Source organism: Periplaneta americana, chromosome 16, assembly GCF_040183065.1.
Source record: "Periplaneta americana isolate PAMFEO1 chromosome 16, P.americana_PAMFEO1_priV1, whole genome shotgun sequence".
In the NCBI taxonomy this organism is placed as follows: domain Eukaryota; kingdom Metazoa; phylum Arthropoda; class Insecta; order Blattodea; family Blattidae; genus Periplaneta; species Periplaneta americana.
Genome location: NC_091132.1, coordinates 182,277,465 through 182,304,762, shown reverse-complemented (window position 1 = coordinate 182,304,762; position 27,298 = coordinate 182,277,465). Strand labels below are relative to the sequence as shown.

Genomic DNA, 27,298 nt, shown 5'->3' with positions numbered 1-27,298 from the left:
TGCGTCTTCTCATGGTGAATCTTTGCTTTGTGAAAATTACTGATATCAGAGAAACCTGTACTACTCCATACTCCTCTATCAGTTTCAAAAAAACACAAGGCCAGCAAAATAATTTATTTTTCGATTTACATGCAATTAGCCATTTTGAAGATTTGTAGTAATCAATTTTGAAATGACGCACAGAGTTTTTCATTTTTGTACTCATACAAACAACGAGCACAGAATACATAGAGTAGACACTAGTATCTTAATACCATTGGACGGAGTGAAGCCGGTTTGATGGACCTGACGCCATCTTGTTGCTACCAAAACATTGCAAAATAGCTATTACGTTATAGAAGATCTTATGATAATAAGAATTCCATATGTTCCTAATTTCCTGGAGGACTCACACTTTCTTATTTGTTTCGTAATACAGAATCGCTAGGCACGTATTTTTAGCAAAAATTACAAAACTGTCATCGATAAATCACATATATACAGGTTATTTAAATTGACAGCTCTTCAAATTGCAGTATGGTATTTAATAGGTAATCTGGAAGGTTAAACAAACAATAATGATAAAAAAGGAAGATAACAGTTTGACCTTATTTTGCTAATAGTCCAATAAAAATGCTACCCTATAATAATTACTTTTATAGGTTGATCCATTTGCTTCGATTTAATAATGCAACTTGCTTCTTAACGCAAATTATCATTCTCTTCCTTTTGCCAGTATTTCATATAGATGTCCCGATTTTGTTTAGAGAAAAAGTGGAATGCTCTTAACCATATAATATTTGATAGGCTCTTCATTTATAATACATAATTAGATTATAACGGCGAACAAAAGTGAAGTTTTATTACCAAGTGGGTCAAGTTAGTTCATGGCCGAGTTAATGAAGCTACTAAGTCTGCAAAGCATAAGTCTGATTTCGTGATTATAAAAATTAATTACAATAACATTAATACACTACTTCTTTTTCTTCATCAAACGAATATGTGCATTCAGTTTAAGAGAAACCTCGGTACACCCATTTTCTATAGCACTCGACACAAACTTCCAACATGGGTTGTTGGGTTAGCTTCGCTCATAAATGCTAAGTCTGCAAAGCATGTCTGATTTCGTGATTATAAAAATTAATTACATTAATATTAATACACTATTTCTTTTTCATTAAACGAATACGTGCATTCGGTTGAAGAGAAACCTCGGTACACCCATTTTCTATAGCACACGACATAAACTTCCAACTTGAGTTGTTAGGTTAGCTTCGCTCGTAAATGCTAAGTTTACAAAGCATGTCTGATTTAGTGATTATAAAAATTAATTACAATAATATCAATACACTAATCCTTTCTCTTAATCAAACAAATACGTGAACAATACGAAATAACCGACTAACCTAGGCTAAATCATTCATTATCTACCGGTAATAAGTACATTTCACACATGCATATTTACCTGTGAAAAGTTAGTCCAGGAATTTTTTTGAAAACCTGTTTGTGCAGCCATACGCAGTACATGTAGGCATATTGAAATTACTTCATTTATTAATTAAAGCAACGATGCAACATCACAATGAACTGCATATGTGCTAACCGGGAGCCCAATGTTTTGGTAGCATCATAATGGCGACGGTCTACAAAAGCGGCTTCACCTCCAAGCTGTTCATGTCTACTCTATGCATTCTGTGCTCGTTGCATACAAACGTCTAGAGTAGGCCTATCTTTTAGTATAATATTTTGCTTTTCCTGAAAACTTAAACTTCCAAACGAAGTACTGATGCTTAAGAAACATCCAAAACACAACATTGTGACTGTTGGCAGTCGCAACTGGTATCGCTGTCAGATGGCGATGATTCAGATGATTCAATTGGATGAGCTGCAACGGACTTGCATTTCGAAATGAGTCCCTTTCCATGTTTACTAAACTGCGTAAAACACACAATATTGTTTTAATCCATGTTACACTTCACAGGCACACTTTCAATACTTAATTGATAATGCACAATAACAATAAACATACTAATATCGTCTTTCTAACAAGGCTGGAGACACGGAAATTGTTTACCAGGGAACGCCCAACCGTATTTACTGTTCATGTAGGCAAGGGAACAGCCTTAAATCTGCTAGTCCAGTGCGAGCTGACTGGTTCCCATGGGCTGGATGAGTCCAATTCTACAGACGTTGAGCACTGAGGGGAGAAAACAGATTTAAGTTGTCAATTGTCATGCCTTGAAAATTTTTAAAATTCAAACATGAAATGTAATAAAAAATTTTATAAGCTGATGACACTTAGAGGACTAAGCTAGTCCTACTAGTCCATTGACGGCACGCCACATAGGTCACATCCCTATGAACCAGAGGAGAGTAAATAAGGCTTTACCATGCTTCGGAAACATGATTAACTTGTTTTCTTACACTGGAATCCACTCTGTAATATTAATAAGTACGTGATATTATGTTGTATGTGACTTTCATATTACTTATGGCCCAAACCATCTTAGTGGCCAGTCTGAATTTTAATGGTAATTCAGCACTGCTAAAAATACAATTACTGAATACCTTCCTCACGAAGAATTGTATTTATATAATGTTTTAGCAAGAAATTAAAACTGATGACTTCTCACTTGTCTATAACTACAATTCCTATACAAATATTGGATCTGAAGCTCTTGGAACTGCTATTCTGATGAGAAAAGGAACTGCGCTTCAGTCTGTAGAAAAACTTCCCTCAGGTAAAGGAATCAGTGGTGTATATAAAGAATATACATTCGTTAATCTCTATGCACCTTCAGGAACGAATGAGAGACAATTGTGTAATATATTCTACAATGAGGATCTTCCTTATTTGATTCGTTCTTTACCTCAAAAATTAATTGTAGGTGGTGATTATAATTTTATGTTGAGACCAGGAGACACAGAAAGTAAATTTCTTCCTACTGAGTGCCTACAACAACTTATCATCAAATTGCATCTTTGTCATGCTTGGCTGTTAATTCATAAGAAGGTTCAGTACACATATTTTTCTGGTCGGTCAGCCTCTCGATTAGACAGATTTTGTTTCCCATTTTTTCAAATCTCAGATACAATCTATACAGGTTGTTCCAGCACCATTTAGCGATCATTCTGCTGACATTCTTAATCTTCTTATAAATACATTTTTACCTCCAATAGGTCGATCATATTGGAAACTCAATGTGTCATGTTTTATGTATTCTGAACTCCGAAAAACGTTTCATCATCAATGGCAGATGTGGCTAAAGCAACGAGTTAAATATCACAATATTACGGACTGGTGGGATTTATATGCAAAGCAAAAAATTCTTAGTTTTTTCAAACAACATTCTTATCTTAAATATGAAGAAGAAATCTTGATAAACTTTCATTATAAATGTCTTAGAGAATATCATGATGATTATTATCCGACCCCGGAGCGGAGGACAGCAATGTCACATTGTAAAGCTAAAATACAGAGAATATACCATCGATGAATGCAAGGTCTGAGGATTAGAAGTAGAGAATCTAATTCTACAAATGAAGAAAGAACAAATTTATATTTTCTCATGAAAACTTCACGACAACATCAAAATAATGTAGCCACTGAAATAGAGGTTGATGGCAGAAAAACAGTGTCAACACAACATGAAATTTCTAAAACTATCAGGGAATATTATACTAATATTTTTTCTTAAAATATTTAGTGTACCTAGACTCTTAATGAACTCTCACTGCTCACACCTCCTCCCATCTCATATGAAGATAACAAACAACTCGAGCAGCTCATCACTCAAGAGGAAATTTACATCGTACTGAAACAAGGTCAAAAATCGAAGACACCTGGAAATGATGGTCTCCCACATGAATTTTATCAGCCGTGCATTGCATCGATATTAATAGAGATCTACAATGTTATTTTACAGTGACAGTTACTCATGTCACAGAAAAGAGGAGTGTTCGTGCTCATTCATAAAAAAGGATCCCATAAGAACATTAAAAACTATAGACCCATTACTTTGTTAAACTACGATTACAAATTGTTTGCAAGAGTTTTAACGAATCGTATAAAAGGTTTGTGCCCTCACCTAATTCATAATGCTCAAAATTGTGGAGTTACAGGAAGATCGATTGTAAATGCTGTAAATCAACTACGAGATGCCATTGCTTACAGTCTTTATAATCAAATGCAAGGTTTTTTAGTGTCTCTTGACTTCCAACGTCTTTTTGATTCCATTAACCACGAGCTTCTCTTTAACGTACTAGAATGGCATCAATCCTAAATTCATTAACTACCTGAAATGTTTATATACCGACATTAATGTTACCATTCAAATTAATGGTTTTTTTGGCATCTCCCTTTCCTGTTAATTGGTCCATTCGGCAAGAATATCCTGCCTCTATGGTGCTTTTCGCTCTTGTTTTCAATCCAGTCCTCTATTTATTACATCAACAGATTACAGGTATCCAGCATGACAATGTTAGATTACTAGTAACAGCATATACCGATGATGTAATGTATTATTGGCTAATGAAGAAGACTCACGCAAAATGTGGATGTTCAACCTTTTACAAATGCATCTGGATTAGAAATAAACACAGATAGATCTCATGCTTTGGTCATTGAAATTTGGGTCTCAGAACCTGTTTTAGCTACATTACCCATTGTAGAACACGTAAAAATATTGGGCATTTATTATCATAGGATTCCTAATACCATGCTTTGCTTAAACTGGAAAATGGTTGTTCAGTCCATTAAAGAACTAGCTCGAAGCTATAAATGGAGGTCTTTTAGCCTATATGAACGAATATGGTTCGTGCATACATTTATACTCTCAAAATTATGGTATGTAGCACAAGTGTTACCAACTACAGTTAGACATGCTCGACAAGTTTCCAGTGCAGTATTGTGGTTTATTTGGAAAGGTTGTTTGTTTAAAGTGCCACTGTCGACCTTACATCTTCCTCTAAATGCTGGTGGATTTGGACTGTGGGATGTGTCAGACAAATGTCTCTTATTTCTATATAGAAATTATAAGATTGAATCTCAAAATAACATGCTCTGCAAAGCGTGGTTTCAACAATGGTGTCACTCGATCTCAGATGTCCTACAGATATTCGACAAATACTTTCCCAATTGAAATACTTAAGAATATATTTACAAGAATGGAGTTATCTGCAAAATTACTATGATTCCTTGGCCTGTCCATCAAAACAAGAACTCTACACACGTTTGCAACATTACAGAACATTTTTACCAATGTGCATTGCCAATATTCTCCCAACAAATACAAATTTTACTCAACTGTGGAAAAATATTACTCATAACATTCTTTCTGCTACAATTAAATCCACTTGGTTTTTAATTATTCACAATCTAATTACCTACTCATATCGTCAATATCGTATCCATATGCTGAATAGCCCTAATTATCTATACTGTAACAAAGAAACAATTAAACACCTACCTGAGAAATACTGGATGGTGCACAAAAAATAACATGCCTTTGTTTTAAAGTGCAATTGTGATACAGTAGACTCCCAATAATTCATGCGCAATTAATTCGCTCTGCAGATAATTTGCTACCCTTTTTTTTTTTGTGGGAGAGAAAATAAAAATTATGGTTTATTTAATGCCACTCGCAACTGCCGAGGTTATATCAGCATCGCTGGTGTGCTGGAATTTTGTCCCCCAAGAGTTCTTTTACATGCCAGTAAATCTACTGACATTAGCATGTCGCATTTAAGCACATTTAAATGCCATAGACCTGGGCTGGGATCGAACTCGCAACCTCGAGCACACAAGGCCAGTGCTATACCAACTGCACTACCGAGGCCGACCGTTTGTGGGAAAGGGGACAAAGAAATGTCGTTTCCGTTTTGCTCAATTTAGGCACTCTTTGTTCAAAAGACAACACCATTGTCCTTGTTGTGAGATGAGTAATCGAAACATGTCTCTATTGACTAAATGGCTCAGAAATGATCTCTTGAAATTATAGCTGTGCACGCAATATGAAGAGGCAGTTAATAGACAACAAAACACAGTCATGTGGTGTATCAATTCCATCTCATTCAAATTCCTGTAAATTCAAAATTTCTTTATTATCACATTACTATACCTTGGGGGGTGGCAGTGACGTACTGTAGACAGGAGGATAATATAAAAATGGATTTGAAGGAAGTGAGATATGCTGGTAGAGACTGGATTAATCTTGCTCAGGATAGGGACCAATAGCAGGCTTATGTGAGGACGGCAATGAACCTCCAGGTTCCTTAAAAGTCATAAGCAAGTAAGTATTGCATTACTACAATAGCCGCCACGGCAGTCTAGTAGCTACAGCACTCGACTTCTAATTCTGTGGATCTGGAGTTGATCCCTGGCATACCTCTGATTTATAAATTGTGTTGAGCAAGCCCATGGTCCAGGTAACACAAGGGTTTTCTCAAGGAGCTCCAGTTTCCCTGTGGCAGCCCAACAAATCTCTATCATCAAGTCATCTCATCACAGGTGTAGCACTGAACAATCTTCTATGGCACAGTCTGGGCAATGACTCTGGTCTGGTTGGTCTAGTCTACATAACTGGCTTTGAATATGAGTGAATGACGAACAGTCAAGTACCCACCACTAGGATTACAAAAAACATTACTACAATTACTACACTTAGTGATTTTGTGCACAGTGACTTTTCAAACATTATGTATTTAACTTTTTACGAATATTGCATATTGCATCTTCTCTAAGAGAATAAATCCAGTTGATAATAAGAAATTCAACTGAGCTGATCCTATTTTCTTTTTATCTAATCCATTTACTCCCCAATTTTAACATTCACAAGTTACCATAGGCACCCGACTGTTATAACATCATCACCATAATAGCTTCACTTATTGTTATCGTCATCACAGCCGTTGTCGGAGAAATTGACTCATATCTGATAATAATAATAATAATAATAATAATAATAATAATAATAATAATAACAATAATAATAATAAATATTAACAACACCGCCACCACCATCATTATCTTCAACTTAAAATTTAATTGTCTGAAGCTGGCACCTATCTCTTTTTCACACTCAACAAAATGGGCTGAATGTTTTTTTATTTCCTCAACTTCATTTCCACACAATAAACAACATGATTATATGAGCCACAGTCAGGTCTGTGACAGTCATTAACCTAATTTAGTACTAAAAGTGTTTAAAAAAAATTCTAAGTGACCAAGAATGAACGCACTTAATTTTATATACCTGTAAACTTAGACACACTTTATAACAATGTATGCTGGCTTATTTTAAGTAATATTTTCAAATAATTAGTGTGTAAAAATACGAATTCTAAGATTATTTTGTATTTAAATAAATTGTGCATCTCTGGCACAATCAGTCAGAAACAGACTGACAGCATATTAAGAGAAATGTGACAACATTGGGAAGAAGATGGCCACAAGTGCAAAAACTGTACTAATGAGATATTGGAAATGTAATGTGCAATAGGTCCATTTCATTTGCAGTAGTATCAAACAGACACTGCCTCTGATTGAGGTTCTGGCTGATATATATTACATATTATCAGCAGTACATCTCACTTGACTATATGTGTCAGAGGAAGAACAACTGTTTGTATGCACCTGAAGTCTGATTAGTGTAAGATGTAGCTAACAGTGATGTATGCAATGGAGGGGGAAAGGAACTGGCCACTCTATCCATTATCTCCTGGCCTAGTTGCCTCATAAATGGTACCTTGTTGGTATCACTTGTGAGGTTCAGACCTGTCTTTGGACAGTTGATTAAACAACAACATACAGACACAATTATGCCCTGCCTCCAAATTTTAACCTTCTACTTGTGGCCATATACAAACAGACATAGAAAGTTTTTCTCTATTAGGCAGCAGTGTTTTCTCAATTCATGAAATTTTTGCACTTGTGGCCCTCTTCTTCCCAAGAAGTGATATGCGTCTCACAGCTACTTTTCTTCCTCTTTGCAACTCTCTTCCACTAGCTTGACAGTTATCTGTGTAATCTTCCATAATGCATCAAATTAGAGGATCTGGATTTGATTCTCATCAGGAAAATGGATATTTATTTGTGTCTCATCAATTCTGGGCATGTTTTTTTTGCCTTACATTTGCCCTATGTTTCCTTGAGTGCTGGTCCTATACCGTGCTGACAACACAACGAGGGTGCCCCAATATTTTGTGAATAATGTTCCTCACAACATAGGAGAAATGGGCCAAAGGATTTAAATCTTTAAGGTAGGTAATAATTTTTGTATGAAGTTTTCGATCAGGGGTATGTAATTTGCAGATGATTATCATTCCTCTGAACCGACATTTTGATGATATATGACCCTTCCTCCTACTCTCTGCGATGGAAATATCAGATCTGAGTCAACATCTGAACCCAAGTACAGCCCTGAAATGAATAAACACAAAATTCTATGTCCAGAATTACCATGATTACATTTTTAACTACCAGTAACAGGTGTCTCCATGGTCAATATTGTGCCAGAGTCATAGAATACTATTCCATCATACAGTATAAAAATGTCCACAGTGTACCACATACAAGTGGATCAAAACAGCATCATGGTAATTAATTGCTACCAATACTGCTACTACCACCACCATTGCTGCTAATTACTACCACTACCACTACAACTACTGATGATGACGACAATAGAGATGTTAGAATGCCTCAAAACTGTCTATGCTCTTATGTTCTGTTAATAGTGAATTTTGGATATATGATCTATATTATTTTATTTATGGTTGGCATTTTATTTAGAGTTGGTCCTTGGAATCAAAGATCGAAAGAAATTTTCTTAGATGAAAAAATTTAAGAGTGATTTCCATAAAATGAATAGAGCCAAAATTATATATCGAGGACTGCCATTACTCATTATTATTGGTAACATATGTCACCACAATAACAAATAAATAATTATTGTAGATACTTCTAGTGAGAACGGTAGGAACAAGTCAATTCCATAGTCCACAATCTTCTATGTACCCAATACATAATACCCAAAAACATATTACCACAAAGTACATATATTTCTTTTTAATTAGTACTAAGTTATCTCAGACCAGTCAAGAAAAATCAATGACTTAATTGTCAAATGCTTGGCATTGGAAATCGGCCAAAGAAAAAATCATTCTGTTTTAATTGGCAATATTTCTTATGTAAGAAAAATCATGAATAAAATTATTACAGCTCATTTAGAGTAAATTATATGGACAAACAGAACCACTTTTCAGTGCGATACAGTGGATGTTAAAAGGTATATCTCAAAACCAATCAATTTTTGCATTACAATACTTTAAACTTTGCATAAAGATAAACACGTTAAAATAATAGACAACATTTAAACTCGTATCACGCAAAAATGCAATGAAAAGAAGTAAATAATCAACTTACTTCTGCGCTCAACTGGCTTCTTCACCAGGTCTCTCATCTTTCATGAAGCTCACAACTGATTTCATGAGGTCTTTGTGGATGCAAGACAAATGTTTCACCAAATGTGCTTTTGTTTTGAACCTGCTCATACACAATTGACAACCAAAAGGACGCACATTGGAATGAGAGTTCTTGTGGGCTTGCAAGTTCACCAATCTTGAAAATGTTTTGCCACACTCCTTGCAGCTGGAAGAATAGAATTTTCTATTAATAACATCTATACAAAGTAAAATAATACACTCACTTCATATGTAAATTAAAACAAGTATTTTGTAAAGCATTAATCTAACACAAGGTATTTCTTCAAAAAAGTGCAGGACTCTCATGTCCAAAGTGAATACCAAATGCTCAAGTCATCTTTTCTTTGATCATTCCATTTTCTCTTTCTATTTGATTTGAAATAAAGAATGTATTTTGGGTGCTACTTTACATTAGTACTTTCATTATGAGCAGAATATTTTCAATTAGTTTCGTGTCATTTCTTAGTCTGGAATATGTAAATCAGATATATCTGTAGAAAGGTTTTCTCTATCATGGATTCTTTGAATCGCCTGAAAAATTTCCTTCCTACTAAACTCAAAGAAATTATAGTACAGACCCTTGTAATGCCTCACTTTGACTACTGTGATGTTTTATATAGCAACCTAAGTGCTGAACTTTCTCAAAAACTTCAGTGTGTACATAATGTCTGCATCCAATTTATTTTCAATATCCCCCAACATGAAGTTAATACTTGTATACCGGTATGCATTTTTCTATATGTGCTTTGATCCTGGTTGAGTGGAAGAGAAGACCTGATGGCCTTAACTCTGCCAGGGAAAATAAAACTATTATTATTATTATTATTATTATTATTATTAGTCTATCATTTATTGTGATCAGAGTCCAGATTTTAAAAATCATATTTTGGCAGTCTGTATCTCCTTTTATTTGTACTACAATTAAATGCCCACCTAGAAGAATTTTGTATGTAATAAAATGTGTAACAGTAAATGAAGAGCATCTGTTACAATTTTTGCCTGTAAAGTATTATTTGTTCTTAAATATTGCTACATAATAAGTTATAGGCTCACATTCCGTAACTAATGACTATGTTTGGCAATAAGAAATAACATATTTTGTCAATTTATTGTGAAACGTCTTTCTTTTTGTTTCCTGAAAGCTCCCAGCTAACATGATTAACAGTGATAAGATATTAACGAGATACTGTACTGTACACCAGGGGCGTATTTTGCGGGTTACCGGGGCTACCGGCGGTAGCCCAAGGAAATTACAAAAGAAAAAGTTTATAATATAACATAATGTAATAATTTTGTATTATTAGTTTTACCATAGTAATTAAAATTAAAGTAATTGTTAGATATATTTTGTGTAATAATAGGGTCAGCGGTAGCCCAAACCCTTTAACCAGTATACGCCACTGCTGTACACTATAATAAAAGGCTATTATCAGAAATTCCTTGTGCATACTGTTTATGTCAATCATCTCGCTTCAGTGAGCTTTGACAAATTACCGACCGTAAATGCTTAAGAACTCTCTCACTCGGAATGCTTATTGTTTGCAGAAATAACCCAACTCTTTTCACTGCCTTTTAGTGCAAGGAATCTAACAGTACATTGACAAGCAGTAGCCTCATGTTATTAAATAAACACGAACAGTTTCATTTTCAATTTGAAGAAGTTTGTTCAAGTGGTGGGTTGTCTTGTGTTCTGTGCTAAAGTGATTGGATTGTGTTTTTCGATCGTTCTGTACACACTACAAGGCATGGCATCTTCTAATACACAACAAAAACATAATGTGTTCACTTTAGATACAAAATTAAAAATCTTGAACTGTCTAGAAAAGAGAGAAAGTGCGTCTTCCCTACCACGTGAATATAATATAAGTAAATTCCCTATCTCTGATATAAAACGAAATACAGACAGCATTTTACAATTTGCAGCGAAGCTTGACTCAGAGGATGGTTCAAAGAAAATAAAAACTATGAGGGATGCAAATGATTCCATTCTTGAACAGGCTGTTTACAGATAGAATGCTGTTCAACAAAACTTCTTCTGCTGAAGGGACTGAGGGATCTCGCCACAATAAAACGAAGATCTTCACTTCAGCAACGAAAAATCAGCAATTTCTTCAAGCAATAAAGTATGTACTGTATTGTATCATTGTTATCATTATTATGTATAGTACATATTTTGTATGTGCAATACAGTATATTTTAACAGTACATTATCGTAACGAAACTTTATACATATTTTATGTACTCTGCCATTTTTGGTTCCATTATTCAAACTATACATGATCCAAATTAGTTTGGATAATCGATGTCCCACTGTATAAACTAACTTGCATTTTCTATATGTTTTCGTAATTTTATTGAAGACATTTTACAGGTATCACAGTGTGAGAGAATAAATTTGATACAAGAAAGTGTTTACACAAAAACGCGAATGTTCACAGATGTTCACTCAATCGAATCTCAATTTGGCTACAACCTTTCTGCTACAAGCTATACGACTAGTACGTTTAGACGAATTCAGACACGGTTGGCAACGCTCTAGTCTGTACTGTATACTGGGCTGATTGGATAATCTGAAAATGATATGACATTGGATATGACATATATGTTATTGGTTCTTTAAGAAAACTGAAGCTAGTATGCAAAATTTTCCAGCAGATTGGAAATACATCAAAAGGAGGTTGATGTTAGTAAATATGAAGATTTATTCATAATATGAAAATGTTTACGAAATATTATGGAATATGAAAAAAAAAAAAAACTCCCATTTTGATTCTACTCCTGGCAAAACATAAAAATTATGATTCCCAATACTCTGCAATTAATGGTGAATATGTGAAATACCACATTTTTCCAATCTCTAGTGTTAAGTCTGGGCTGAGTTCGCATCATAGTGATTTTGCTCTTAGCACACACGCACTATAACTTTGTTTTATCTGCGCCAATCAGCTTCTAACAAATCTTTCATGTCTGACCTACACCAGCAAGTCATAAAAGATACTTTTTAATTCGTAGTGTATTTCTAACTCATTTCGATACAAGTACAGAGAACTGAATGACTTTTTCTGTTGAAAGAAAAAAATGTCTATAGTACGATTTCTACATACTGACAGAATTTGCTTTTGAGAAGTATGAAGATGATTCGAGCAATAGTTTTCTGTTGTTGTTTCACATCATTTAACTGTTCATTGTTTAATAGACAAATTTCGTGAAACTGAAATGGGGGGGGGGGGGGGGGGAATCATATGCACTGAGTATTTACCGAGAAAATTTAGGACAACAATACATTTTGTCTAGAAAATTCTCATAAAAATTTCTTGGACAAACTCCTCAACAAACAGGAATTTCCTATGTTTTGGTTCAGAAAGCAACAATATTATTACAACTGAAATCCTATACAGTTACAGAGACACATGAATCAAGATCTGTTATGTCAGTTTCTAGTTGCAGGTTTTTTGAGTTGATTTTGACCCACATTCATGATCAAGAGATATGACCCATTTCCATTTTTCTTTTCAGACAAGGTCTGGTTCCACCTGCATGAATATGTAAATTTTCAAAGCAACCAATGCTGGACATGAGCCATGAAGTGCCTCTTTACGATCAGAAAATTTATGTTTGGTATGTCATTACTTATTAATGATGATATACAGGCCTAGGATCAAATTTTTTTTTAGCAGTCAACTGTCGAAAATGATTCCAAATTAACATGAATCTGGCAACATATGAGTATATAACAAGTATCTGTTTAATTTTTTTTTCTTATATTAAAATATAGTACTATTATTTCTTCACTTACAAATCTCATACCATTAAATTTTTCTAACTAATTTATATAATTTCCCATTAACACACAAAAAAGTGAACCCTTATATCTGAAACCATTAACTTTAACTTTTTCTTTTCCATATTAAATCTACTTAAATTCTTTTTCTTTTTTTTTTTTATTTGATATGATCCCTTTCGATATTTTAATTACATATTTTTCATAGCTTCATATTGGGTCCAAATACTCAACATCTATAATTCCATTTCAGTTAGAGTTTTAACCTTCGCTTCCCATCTAATTTTAACTCTAAAAAGGAATTTTCCTAATTTGTGCACATTGCTAGCGTTTAGGGGACTGTTTATTTTTTTATATGCCACTATATCGCTTATATTAAACAATTTTTTATCTAGCCAATAATTTCTCAAATCATTCGTTCCATACAATTTAAAGTTATATACGTTGCATCTTCTGCTAGTTTGCATAATGGACATTTATCTTTCTCTATGTTCCCTCTCTTATTCTTGAGTCTCCAGATACCTAATCTCCACCATGCCATTTCCGTTCTCTCTTCTCTTGAATTTATTCTAACATATTCTTCCTGTTCCCAAAACGTTTTAACCTCCCTGTAGTATTTTAGTGATCCTAGGTCCTTACTATTACGAAAGATATCCTGTCTCGAAATTTCGTTTGTTCTCTATTTTACCATTCTTCCAATAGTCCTTAGTGTTTAGTATCCCTTGTTCTCTCCATAGCCAATTTAGACCTAATCTGTTTATTTCTAATTCAAGCTCTTCGAACCAATTCAACTTCCATACATAAGATACATTTTTTTCATAATTCTGAATCATTCTTTAACCTGCTACAGTATTTTTGATTCAACTAGTGCATTACAGATGTTAAGAAAATTCTTCACCCCAATCAAATGTCGAAAGATACACTATGTCGATTTTACAACCTTTTTGCAATCAATGAAAGGAAGCATATTCACCGTCTTTCAATAGGAATCTGCAATAGCGCCAATATTTTTATTAACAATTCATGATGTGTTTGAAGACAGAGTAATTACCAATAACATATGGCCTTCACGATCCCCTGACTTACATCCTGTGACTATTATCTCTGTGGAGCACAATGAAGGATAGTGTGTACTAAACAAGGCACACAACCTAGATAAAAATAAAAGGCAATATCCAACAGAAATCAGTCTCTATATCACAATGTTAAGTGCTATGAGTAAAGAAGAACTTCTTAAAATTATGTCAAAAAGTAGACAGAAGAAAGGAGAAATTCACAACCTTCTTGGATAAAAAAATTAGGTAAGCCAAACACTTTGTAACATTTTGTAACTGTGAATAGCCATGACAGATGGGTACCAATCTGTGGAAGACATGAGCATGAGTACCAAGAGTAAAAATGTTGTGCCATGGAGCCAAGACTGATCACCATGTACAATGCAACAGTAACTACTAATAATGATGTGTAATTTATCTTACCTAAATGGTCGCTCTCCTGTATGAATTCTACGGTGGTTGATCCATGTAGTACGATCTGCAAAAGCGTTTGAGCAGAACTCGCATTTGAAGGGACGTTCTCCTGTGTGAACACGCATGTGACGCTGGAGTGATTGTTTTTGGTTGCATGTTCGTCCACATACTGGACAACTGTAAGGGTTAGGTAAATGTATCTTCATATGCTGCTTTAGGCGCTCAGGTCCCACAAACTGATTTCCACATATATCGCACTTGTGGTCCTTTTCTGTTTTGTGAACAAACATGTGACTCTGTGAACAAACATTGTTATTGTCACCATCATCATATCTCTAACTTTAGTACAAATTTAAGGAAAAATGCACACAACACTGAACTGTCTAGAGGTGCAGTAGTGTGCTGAGTTTATATTTCAGATATTTAAAACACAAGCTTGCCCACTCTTCCATTTGTACATCCTGACTGGAATACATTTATACCTCTGAAAGTGTCATTAGATAACTCAATAAATTAACACTCACATATAACAGAATTCAAGCCAAAGACATGTAGGTCAATAAAAAAACAGAGATGAAGCTCTGCTTAATGAAAAACTGGTATAACTTCGCCTCTAATTGCGTGAATAACAGCATTAATTTCACCAGTTATTTTAACAGCTATTGTAGTATATGTAAGACTAAACATGATCAGGGTAAGACTACTCTGTTTGGCTTGTTATACCAGGCTCAGTCATCCGATCAGCCTGGTATAACAAGCCAAACAGAGTAGTCTTACCCTGATCATGGAACCTGTATGTAGTTCTAAAAAGTTAAGTTCCAGGACATGATGAATTACCCAAAAGCCTAATTCTAATTACACTCACTGTGAAAGCCTAAAAACTCACATAATTTTTACATTCTTTGAATATTAACAACTAGAACACAACAGAAAACATGAACTTTTTTGTCACAAATATTTGAAGTTATAAATGTTCACAATCACCACCATTGGCAGCAATACATTATCTGCAATGCTGTACAACAGATCAACAAACAGCAGATATGGAAATGGATCCTCAGGGAATTACAATCACTTCTCTCATAGCATTCAGAATCAGTGGCTTTGTCGCCTACACTTTGCACACACTCAATGTAGTCATTACAGCTTCAAATACAAACAGTCCAATTAGGTTGTCTCTAATAGTTTCTCTGTTATTAACGTTCAAGGAGTGTAAACATTATTTTGGGACACTTTGTAGTTATTTATGCAACTTATGTGTGTAGTAGAACTATTTTTTTTCCACAGGTGAAAAGATTCTGCCATAGGCTGAAATTACATGAGTGTAAAAAAGTACATGTCACACACAACAAGTTATAAACACAATTTTATTTATTATTGTAGTAAAAAGACTTGTCACCACAGAAACAGAATACTATCACTATCGATGTTATCAAAACTGAAAAGTCATTGTTTAACTGCATCACATTTTTATGAGTTTATGAAATGCATGCATACTTAACCCGAAAAATGATATATTAGACTTCTCTCTACAAAATTGAAATGAAAAAGCAATGAAAATCTTAGTTAAGTGACATATACAGAGTGTTTAATACAACAGATAATAATAATAATAATAATAATAATAATAATAATAATAATAATAATAATAATAATAACAACAATAATAATAATGATAATAATAATGATAATAATAATAATAATAATAATAATAATAATAATAATAATAATACGTGGCACTACAGCCCTTTAAGGGCCCAGACTGACTAGCTGGCTGCTGGTCTCATGCCCACATGCTGAAGCAGAGGTGGAAGATCATTCAACCTGAATGGAGGTATTGTGTGGTTAGCATGATGAGCCCCAGCCATAATAGGCTAGTTGACTTTTGTAGCCAGATTTCACTACCTACCATAGTTCCCGAAGTTCATCACAATGCTGGGTGGGCACCAATTCCATACAATAACCAAAATTTCATGATAAAATTTCTTTCCTCATGAGGACTCAAACCAGTGACGTTCTGTAATCCGAGTCCTAGGTTGCCAAGACACAGGACAACAGATACTGAATACAAAATGTAAATGAGTTCAACAACGAAAAATTTAACATGGTATTCTTCTTGTAGACAATGTCTATGACAAGTATTGCCTCCTCTCTTCTAGCTTGGACGACTGCTGTATGACAACGATTCACGCTTCTAATGAAGCACCTGATGCTCTTGAGGTAAAAGTTCCCATTCCCGCAAAAGTTCTTGTTCCAAAGCTTGAGGGATTTCTGAAGGTTGCTCCTTCTTCCATACATGTTGTTCCAATTGATCCCAGATCTGTTCAATGGAGTGGCCTCCATTGAGTCCAGACGTGAATACCACTGACCAGATTTGGAATCAATTGGAACAATGTTTACAGAAAAGGAAACAGCCTCCAGAAACCTTTCAATCTTCAGAATAAGCAATTCTGCAGGAATGGGAACTTTTACCTCAAGAGAACATTCAATACCCCAGAAGCATGAATCGTCATCGTACAATAGTCATCCGAGCCAGAGGAGGCAATATTCGATATTAGAAGAATACCATGTTAAATTATTCATTGTTGAACTCGTTTAAATTTTGTATTCAGTATCTATTATATTCAACACCATGTATATACTACTTAACTTTTTCATTACTGTTTTGCAAAGAGAAATCTAAAATAACATTTTTCGGTTTACAAATGCGTGCATTTCACAAAATTGTAAAAATGTTAAGGCAGTTACAAAATGACTACTTTTCAATTTTGAGCAGTGTATAATATAGTAAGTAGGTCATGAAGTGTGTGATAAAGTTATTTCACTGCACATGAGTGATAAAGTAACTTTATTTCATAGTATTCAGAAAAGGCTTACTTTTCATACACAAAATTGTTTAGAAAACCCCTACTTTCTATTATGGTTGTGAATAAAATATATTAAACTTTTCTTTAATGGTTCATGAGTTAACTTTCTATTATGGTTGTGAATAAAATATATTAAACTTTTCTTTAATGGTTCATGAGTTAACAAGTACATATACGACAACAGATGCTACCTGGCTTGGTATGGTCTCAGGGGTTTTGGAACTAGAAAATTCACAAAGAAAAGTAGAAATAAATCTGTTTATAATAACTTACTTCTCTTAGGAAAGAGTTTTCGTCTACAGTACCTTCAGTCTCATTTGTCAGTTTTTTATATGTAATACAAAAATCAAGAAGAAAATCTTTGTATTCCATGGGTGCTTAATCGCCATTGTGTATTCTTGATATCATGGAATGGAATGGAATTTACGGAGAGGGGCACTATAGCCTAGCACTGCGACCTGTTAAGATCTATTGCATTAACCCTCTAATGGCGTATTCCCAAACCCACACCAACTCACCACACTAAGGTTCTCTGTGTACCCATGTTTCGAGCAGGCAACCCTACTCGTCCCTAGGCCAGCATCCTCCATGTGTCGCCAGCCGACGTTCGGGAAATGCTACGAAATGATAATGAAATAGAGAAATGGTGACGGAATGATGTAAATGCCTAATATGAGGAAAAACGGGAGAACATCGAGAAAAACCCCAACTGCGACCTTGTCTGCCACAAGTGTCACTGACCAGAACTCGAACCCGAGCCGCCTGCGTGACTGACTGAAGGTCTGACCACTCAGCCACTACAGAGGGTTTCTTGATATCATACAAAGACACAATGTGACAGCTGGGTAGCTCAGTTGCTAGAGTAGCTGGCTATGGACTCGAAGGTCCAGGGTTCAATTCCAGGTAGTGACGGGATTTTCTCATTACCAAACTTCCAGAACAGCCTCAAGGTTCACTCATTCTCCTATTAAATTGAGTACCAGGTTTTTCCAAGAGGTAAAAGGTGGTATGAGTGTGGTGCTAACCACACCACTTCATTCTAGTGCTGAAGTCAAGAAACCATGAGGCTCTACCTCCATGCTCCCGAAGTGTATTCATGGCAAGTGAAGGGGCTATCTTTACCTTTACTTTTACAAAGCCACAGTAAGTTTTATAAAAAAAAAAAGTCTTATACTTCACGTGTATCATTTCCAGCTAAATTGACTCACAGATAATGAATATGAACGAAATCTATCCAATAATTTTTATGAAGCACTGTGCCCAGACAGATACTGAAAATATATTTCCGTGAAAATCTAAAAATTTATATTTTGCAGCATCATGATATTTTTCTTTATTTTTCATGTAATGAGAATGTAACATTAGGCCTATATGCAATTTACAACACATAGATGATTGATTGGTATGCAATGCTGAGCACCTGACAACAAAGACATTGGCTCTCTCAACTGGTTTGAGCTTAATCAATTTTTGCACCTCGTACATGTAAGAGACATGCATCATTACACACAGAAAGGTGTGGAACAGTGAGATTTTTAATGGCATGTTCCCATTCGTTTCCAATAGAGGCTTCCATAATTGTTATGGACTTCCATACTTTATCTAAATTTTTAAAGGAGAGTCATTCTTGATGGTCAGGTGTTACCAAGCTTGTCATTACAGTATTTATTTGTGTGTGCAAACCTGGCCAAGAATGATGGTTTTTTAAGCATGATAAAAATCCTCAGCATTGGTTTCCTTCACAAAGAAAGTAAAGCTGGTGAGCCCACATCCTGGATTTACGGCTTGTAATACAACACTGTCCCTGAATGAGAGTAAACAGGGCTAATTATTATTGTTAAAGACAAACATAAAATTCAAACCAAGAAATGGATTCGGAACACCTCAAAATCTGTGTTTCAGTGGCTGACATGATAATATCTTTGAAAAATACTGGAGTGCAAGAGGTCAAATGACTTTATTGTCAAACGCCTGGCATTAGAAAACAACAACATTTTTAACAGATCTTCAGTGGTCAGTAAGACAATAAATACACATTATAAAGATACGACTTATCCACTATTTTAAAATAAATTAGAACAAATGTCTTGCATACCTTAAGCATGTAGTTGTTGCGGAATCCCCTATCGCAGACAGTACACACAAAAGACTTGTCACCAGTGTGTATCTTCATATGTTCCTTGATGTAATATTTGCGAGCCAGAACACTGCCACACTTGAGACATTTATAACGTGTCAAGTTCGTCCCTGGCTCCACAATGGGCTTCACTAACCTATCACAAAACACAACAGTTAGGTATGGTATTGTATTTATTTACATTCCATGGTATGTGTACATTGCTTCACAGCTAGAATATGGAACATTTCAAATGAAAAAAAAAAAAAAAATCTTGATAGTACTATAAAGTCTTAATTATAGTCACAGTCTAGTTGAAATATATACAGAAGAGTTTTACAATATAGTCTACTAGTACAACACGAAGTTTTAGTATCAATACTTAATAGAACATAGAAATATTCATGAAGCGTTGTTGAATGTCACGAATTCACCTACAGACCAGAAGGTGTGAGCAATTAGGTATTTCTTTAATTTGGCCCTAAATAATCTTACATTTTGAGTTTCATTTTTTATATCCATAGAGAGGCTACTGCCATATAGCTCATTCCTTTTTAACAGCACGATAGACTTGCCGATGGAGTATGAAAGTCATTTTTTGACGTGTATTTATGCTATGAACTGTTGAATTAGTGCATACAAGGGAGATTAGTGAAAAAAAATACTGACAAGCCATGGGCATTTGTAGTTTTCTTTTTTAATAGTCCTACACGATTCCCTACTATTATTCTAATTACTCTTTTTTTGTAGTAGGAATATACTGTTACTATCTGTGGAATTTCCTCAGAATATTATTCCAAACTCATTACCGAGTGGAAGTATGCAAAATAAATTGTTTTTAAGGTATTGATATTTATTATCTCTTACATAGATCTAATAGTAAAACATGCTGAATTTAATTTGGGGGTAATTTCTTTAATAAGACTTCTCCAATTTAACACATTATCAATTTGTAAGCCAAGGAATTTGATTGTTGTTGTTTCTATTAGGGACCTGTTATTAATTGCTGGATTTAATATTTGTGAGGTTGAATTTTGACAAGATTTAAATTGGATTATGCTAGTTTTGTTACAATTTAATATTAATTTATTGGCTGAGAACCTATTACATATATTGAGGAGAACTGCCTCTGATGAAGATTGGCATGTGTTGGAGTTATTGGCTGTAATTACTATACTTGTGTCATATGCAAATAATATTTTCTGGTCCTACAGAATCTGTCTGTAGCACAAAAAAAAAATTAATCTTTACGTACATTCTTTGAGCAACAGTGCATATTACTTTGAAATCCCGGCCACCAAGTCACTCAACTGAGTGCGCTCCTTGTATAATGACAGTTGACTTAATATAAAAATGTCAACATACATGTCGAACTTGGAGTCAGGTCACAAGGGGAAAAACATTGGAGGAGAGGGATTCGATCCGGTGCTGTGGATTGAATTTCGGTGTAGCTCAATGGTTAGAGCACTTGGTATGTAGAACCAAGGACCCGTGTTCGATCCCCGGCACCAGAGCAAATTTTTCTCCTCTAATATTAATTGTTACTGTAACAGACGTATTCTGTAGGACCAAAAAATTAATCTTTATGTATTATTATGTTGTTTTTGCTACAGAAGTAAGTACACTTTTCTTATTCTAATTCACAGAAATGTCTCAATGTTGTAAAAATATATAGGCCTAGAGTGAAATAAAGAAACCCACAAACCTGTACTGATTGGACTGTGTCTTGACTCTTGGAGACTGAGACCTTCTGCCAGGAGACTGAGACCTTCTGCCAGGAGAAGGAGACCTGCCAGGAGACTGAGACCTTCTGCCTGGAGAAGGAGACCTTCTGCCAGGAGAAGGAGACCTTCTGCCAGGAGACTGAGACCTTCTGCCAGGAGAAGGAGACCTTCTGCCAGACCTGGTGACTGGTGGTGTGCTAGCTTTCAGTTCTGCTTCACTACGCACACGCAGCTTCATCTCCTTCTTCTCACTGAGTTTCTCCACTCTGACATAAGCAGTGGTTGGGTCCCTATAATCACGATTTTCCTCACTGTTTTTAGATTCTGGTAATGACTTGCGCATTTGTTCCACTACATTTTCAATATGAGAATTCTCAAAGTCAGACAAGAAATCATCATCACTTTCTTCATCGGACTCAAGTATGCGTAAGAGTGCCTGGGTGGACTGATCTGAATCACTTTCAGTTCTTGAATCCAAGTTTTTTTGATCTGAGATATCTGACTGGTTGTCATTTCCTTCTTGTTCTTCCAGCCATGCTGCTATTTCACTATTTTCATTTTCCACACTCAATGGGAAAAAACGGTCATCTTTGGATTGATTGGCCACAGAATCTGGGAATGTTACCAGTGGACGAGTATCTGCCTTGAGAGAGTTCTGCATTAGCACACAAGGCGGTCGTCTTAGAGCCCTCGAATTATCCTCAGCAGAATTGTTTCCATATGATGGAGACTTCTTCCTGATTGGTACTAGTGGAGTCGGACTCTGTATCTCAGGCTTGAAAGCAACTTGCATGCAAGGGGATGTAGACACTTGTGCAGTACCTTTACCCACGTGTGGTAAGGATGGCACAGGTGTCCTTCTTCCTATGTTTTCTTCTTCTGGTCTGTCACAAACATTGGGAGAATTCTGTCCCCTACTTCTTTTCACAGGACGACATTCATTTTTCTCACCTTCACATTTTGTCCCTGTCTTTGGCGAAACTGGTCGAGACCGTGTTCGCCTTTCTTGTGAGATATTTGTGGGACTGTTCAGTATTTCAACTGATGGGGAAACCACTCTCGTAGGTTCCACACATGTTCTGATTTCTTCAAAGTTTGCTTCATTTTCAAATGTGTTGAACTCAACATTCTTCTGCAAGCAAAATCACAAAACATGATATCAATATAACTCAATTTCTCAGTCTCACTTTGTAGTTCTCTGATAACCAATTTTAATCTTAAAAAAACTGATGTCATCTCTTATGAATACACGAATATTCTGTGCAAGAGAAACTAATGACCAACCAATGCTGATGGTAAGGTAGATTAGATTAGATTAATGTAAGTTAGTTCAAGATAGAAGCCAGACCACATTCAGTGTCACGAACCAACACACACCACTTAGTATGTATGTATCAACAAGATGACGGAAATACTAAATCTTTTCCAATACTGTATGTCTATTTGTCTCTTACACAAAACTAATAAGGAATTTCCAAAACTTACAACTGGGAATAATGACATTTTCAGTTTATCAGGAATGAGTTATTTTACAACTTATTATTATAAAATATTTGAATTGGTCAGTGGAATAAGGACCGAAGTCCAGAGAAGTAAATTTTTCAGGAGATAAAAAAAACATCACATCTTCTAAATCTTTAGACCAACAATAGCAAAAATTTGCACAATTGTAGGTCATAGTGTACCATTCTGACTGATAATGAACACTCACGTGTGAATTTAATAGTATGGGTAATAAACAGGATGATAGCTTAAGTGGTGGACTTTGGTCCTTCTTACATTGTTTTACTACACAAATGTAAAAGACAAGCACTATAATCTGAAATAGTGAATTTTATTTCTTGAATAAGTTGCATTTTCAGAATACACACATCACTTGAGCTAACTGTCTAGAAAAACATATGACACCAATATGATTAATAATAATACTTATAATAAAGAAACTATTTCAATGTAATGAGAAACTGCCTTCTGTCCTTAGTCACTGCCATCATTCTGAGTTCCGTTATCTTCCTCACCCTTAATACTCTGCAAGTACTGTTGTGCATTCTCTGATAGATATTTCAGGAGTTTAGATACATCACAGCCTTTGCATTTTAACGGGTAACTACCCATGATTCAGCTGTTGTACGTTGAGGTTGGGAGTCACATTACTCTTAAGAAGACGGAAGCTGCTAATGACCATTTCAACCATTAATTTACTGACTTCTACCTTTTGTTTGTGCAAATGATGGTATTGGAAAATCTTGTATTTTGATACCTGAAACACGTCACCATTTTGAGATGTGCTTTTCTTGAAAAACTGTGCCAAATAACCATCAAAGTCTTTGAAATCAGTGAGTGTTATTTCAACAACTTGGAAGTGACGTTTAACAAGTTCAATCCATTCACTTGGAATCTCCACTTTTTCCACCTTCTTTGTTTCCTCTGTATGACACTGAAGTCACTGTCACAAGGAAGATAGCTGTGTTCCCGTATAGGAAAACAGTGCACAACTTCCTCAAATGTTCCAACAAAAACTTGCATGAACCAATATCATACCATGGTATTGTTCTGATTCTGTCCTGGACCCCATCACAAAATAAAGAAAGCCTCTTGACTCCAGGTGAGAGAAAATTGGTAACATAATGATCAAAGCAAGACAAAACAGAGTTCACACCCTTTCGACCTTCATGTTCTGACCACATGTACATGATCGATTTTCCAATCTTACCACTAGTGATTGCAAAGTAATGTAACCAGTAATGCCTCATGTAATATATTTCTTGCACAGGAGTAGTGGAAATAGTATATTTTGCTTGTAATCAAAACATAAAGTTTCAACATATTCATCCTGAATAGAGACTCTGTAGCTTTTTTCAGTTTTTGTAAAAAAAAAAAACGGACTTTGCTTTTATGAATATCTCTTTCGGACTCCAATACTTTTTTTTAAGAGATTCATTTTGTTCCTTACCAATTTTAACATCCAATTCTGTACACACACAACATACATCTGTTGCCAGTCTGCCAAAATGATAACCAAAATTTAAAAAAATAACATGCAGCGCTCTATGAGACACTCTCCAAATCATACTCGTAGCTCGGCCAATACAATAATGACCAAAGTCCAGACATGGAACCTTGTTCCATGGATTGAAATTTTTAAGCCGCTCTAATATGGTATCAGGCATGGATATCATTCATTTTAATAGTGCATAATGTGCACCTTTAAGAGTAAATTGAACTCAAAAAAAAAAAAAAAAAATTTCGGCAAAACTTGGACTTCGGCCCTTATTCCACTGATTGCTTCATTTGTGAATGGTGCAAAAGAGAACACATTTCTGTAAAATGTGAAATAGAGATGGATATACTATATGATTCCATAAACTTTTCCATTGTTGAACCAGAAATAAAGTAAGAAAGAAAAAAGAGAAGTGCCTAAAAAGTTTAGTACCAAACCCTTTTCCCAAAAGTATCAATTTATCTCAAGGATCGAAGGTATCGAGGTATCAAAAACATTGAGAACGCAACTCTACTCATTACCCATAACCATTGTATTCAGGTTGTATCACTGGAACAACAACAGCTCAAGTCATGCAGATTCTCGACTTTTACAGAATCATGTTTCTTATAACTTCACAACAGTTTTGTACATTTTAATGTGAAAAAAATAATTTGCCACATCAATTCACAAAGAACTGCAAATTAATCAGAACTTTATAAATTACATACCTATGTCTGGTGGAGTATGTTATCCCTGCCCAGTCGACATTTATAGCAGATTTTGAAAAATTTTATTTCTCACTTTAATGCAGTCGGCTGCACAAATTTCAGTCATACAAACAGCTGATAGCAAATCACGTCCACGTCTGAACACAATTTATTAGGGAATCATTAAGATTAAAGCTGATATACATGCTAGAGTACTGAAAGTTGCAATGTTATACTTCCTACATGTATTATGTGAGGACTCGTATTTTTTCCATTACTAGTCAAAACTTAATCCATTCTATGGAAATCTGCTTCACAGTGATGGAGGCCTATTTCTCGAAAGGAGAAAAACTGTGTCAACTATTTGGAATCAGTCCCATATTTATACAGCTTTTATTACTGTTCTGGAACATGTTCTTTAAGTGCAGGTCAAACTTTGTCAATCAGCCTGTATATTTAAACCTGAGAGACAGTGACTGGAGCAACACAGAATGCAATGTTAAATCAGATTCCTAAAGATGGGAACAGCCTAAGCCTAGACATATACAGTGACGAAAAATACTTACCGAAGTAGGACTGCCCTCACAAAATAATTCCCAGTGTTTCAGTGTATGTTGCGACTCCAGGCAGGACTGCTTGTAGCTATGGAAAAGTTCAATCCGTGACAGGCACTCATAACAAATCTGCTGTGGCATGCCATCATGCAATGAGATCTGTAAACAACACAATATGAGAAGATAATTATAAATTTGGTGGAGGTACTATTGTGGACAGTGAACCACTTGCAGGCACTTTCAGAATGTACAGCTTGCAATAAGGTTGCAATATGGCCTGTAAATTTCTATTGGTACTAGTAATATCACATGTCACTAGAAAAGACCGTATCAGTAATTGACAAGTATTAATATTAACTTTTGAAGAAAATAGGTAAACTTCATTGTAGCCTAATACAGTAGGAAAAACACAGCAAATATTATGAGACTTAACCCTTCAGTATTCGCGCAGCATACATTTGTAATCCATTGCTGTTTATTACATTATCACATCTCAATTTTCAATGCTGACAGCATGAAATTTTCAGTTCCTTCCTGGTATAGTTTAGTTTTGATGTCTGAATGTTTGGATGTATACAACCTAATTACGAAGTCCAAGAATTCAAATGAAATTATATTATCATAGCTTACTACTTTATAATTCATACTTACATTTATGGAAAGATATGATCTTATTTTGTTGACCAAATCCAATCGGATGGCTTCCGTTTCAAATAGTTTCAAACTCAATCTCGCCTCACATATACATAGTCGACATCTGTTATGGTATGAACTAACTCCATCCATTCTTCTGCTTTATACTTCAATCAAGTTTATAAACATATCACCTCAATTTTCGCTAGTAACCACTGGATATCATTATTACTAAACAATTCCAACTAAAGATAAGTAACATTTTCCTTGATTCCTCACAATAACACTTTCACCATGGCGGCCATGGCGTCATCAGAAGGCAGTATAGCAAACATAACAATTTCAAAAAGTATGTACGAACGCAGTGTTGCTAACCGTAAATTGTCATTCATTCTGCCCAAGGACAGGTCTTTCACTGCAAACCCAGCATTCTCCGATCTTTTCTGTTCTGCCTTCCTCTTTATCTCCGCATATGATCCATATAAAGGCAATCGTAAAGAATATAAATCCTTGCATGCGTGCAAGAACGACCCAAGCAGGGACCGCTAAAGTTTACCATTGCCATCAATGTCTTATCATCTGGTATCTTAATCTGTCCCAAACTTTTTTTCCCTTTCACCATTTCTTCCGGTGCATCCTTCAGCATTCAGTTTCTTCTCAGACAGTGACCCAACCAATTCCTTGTTCTCTATAAAAAGTAAATCCTTAAATCCTATGTTTTTCCTGTAAACATCAGAATTTCCTACATTGTAAAAACCTAAACTATGGCTGGTGTGCATTATGCTGCAGATGCAGAATTGTGTCCTTTTAAATGTAGTACATCGTCGTCGAGAGAGAGATGTGTTCAGGATTTATGGTTTTGAAAATTTACCTAACAAGAACGATTTTTACTTAAGTACAGACTATTAAAGCTAATAAAGTTGTCAGCAAAGTAGTGTATGAAATTCGAGAGAGGTGATAATCAGGGTGCGAATTGATAGGGAGGATGCCAGGGATCGCTCC

At 35.2% G+C, this 27,298-nt stretch overlaps 1 protein-coding gene across 3 annotated transcripts; it reads right to left on the bottom strand.

Moving 5' to 3' along the window:
- Window positions 1-99: 99 nt before the first annotated feature.
- On the bottom strand, window positions 100-26,606 carry LOC138692179 (zinc finger protein interacting with ribonucleoprotein K-like). Of its 3 annotated transcripts, none has more exons than XR_011330024.1 (8): window positions 26,315-26,606; window positions 25,676-25,822; window positions 21,401-22,551; window positions 19,675-19,852; window positions 14,722-15,008; window positions 9,404-9,628; window positions 6,366-6,604; window positions 100-2,176 (listed from the first exon to the last, which is right to left on the bottom strand). XR_011330024.1 is itself a non-coding variant. In XM_069815235.1 (8 exons), exons 1-7 carry the CDS (start codon window positions 26,447-26,449, stop codon window positions 9,412-9,414), a joined length of 2,034 nt encoding a protein of 677 aa, XP_069671336.1. In that variant the 5' UTR covers window positions 26,450-26,606; the 3' UTR covers window positions 100-2,176; window positions 9,404-9,411. The 3 variants fall into 3 exon arrangements, 2 of the variants coding, with proteins under 2 accessions (XP_069671336.1, XP_069671335.1); XM_069815235.1 differs by lacking the exon at window positions 6,366-6,604 and having other exon boundaries at window positions 21,401-21,463; window positions 21,545-22,551; XM_069815234.1 differs by lacking the exon at window positions 6,366-6,604.
- Between the last annotated feature and the right edge of the window lie 692 nt (window positions 26,607-27,298).

Excerpts from the sequence above, each read along its gene's own strand:
- LOC138692179 (XM_069815234.1), bottom strand. The coding sequence starts at position 26,449 with ATGGATGGAGTTAGTTCATACCATAACAGATGTCGACTATGTATATGT. Across the intron at positions 25,823-26,314 it reads GATCATATCTTTCCATAAAT|ATCTCATTGCATGATGGCAT; the intron begins GTAAGTATGAAT and ends TGTTGTTTACAG. Across the intron at positions 22,552-25,675 it reads GTGAGGGCAGTCCTACTTCG|AAGAATGTTGAGTTCAACAC; the intron begins GTAAGTATTTTT and ends TTTTGCTTGCAG.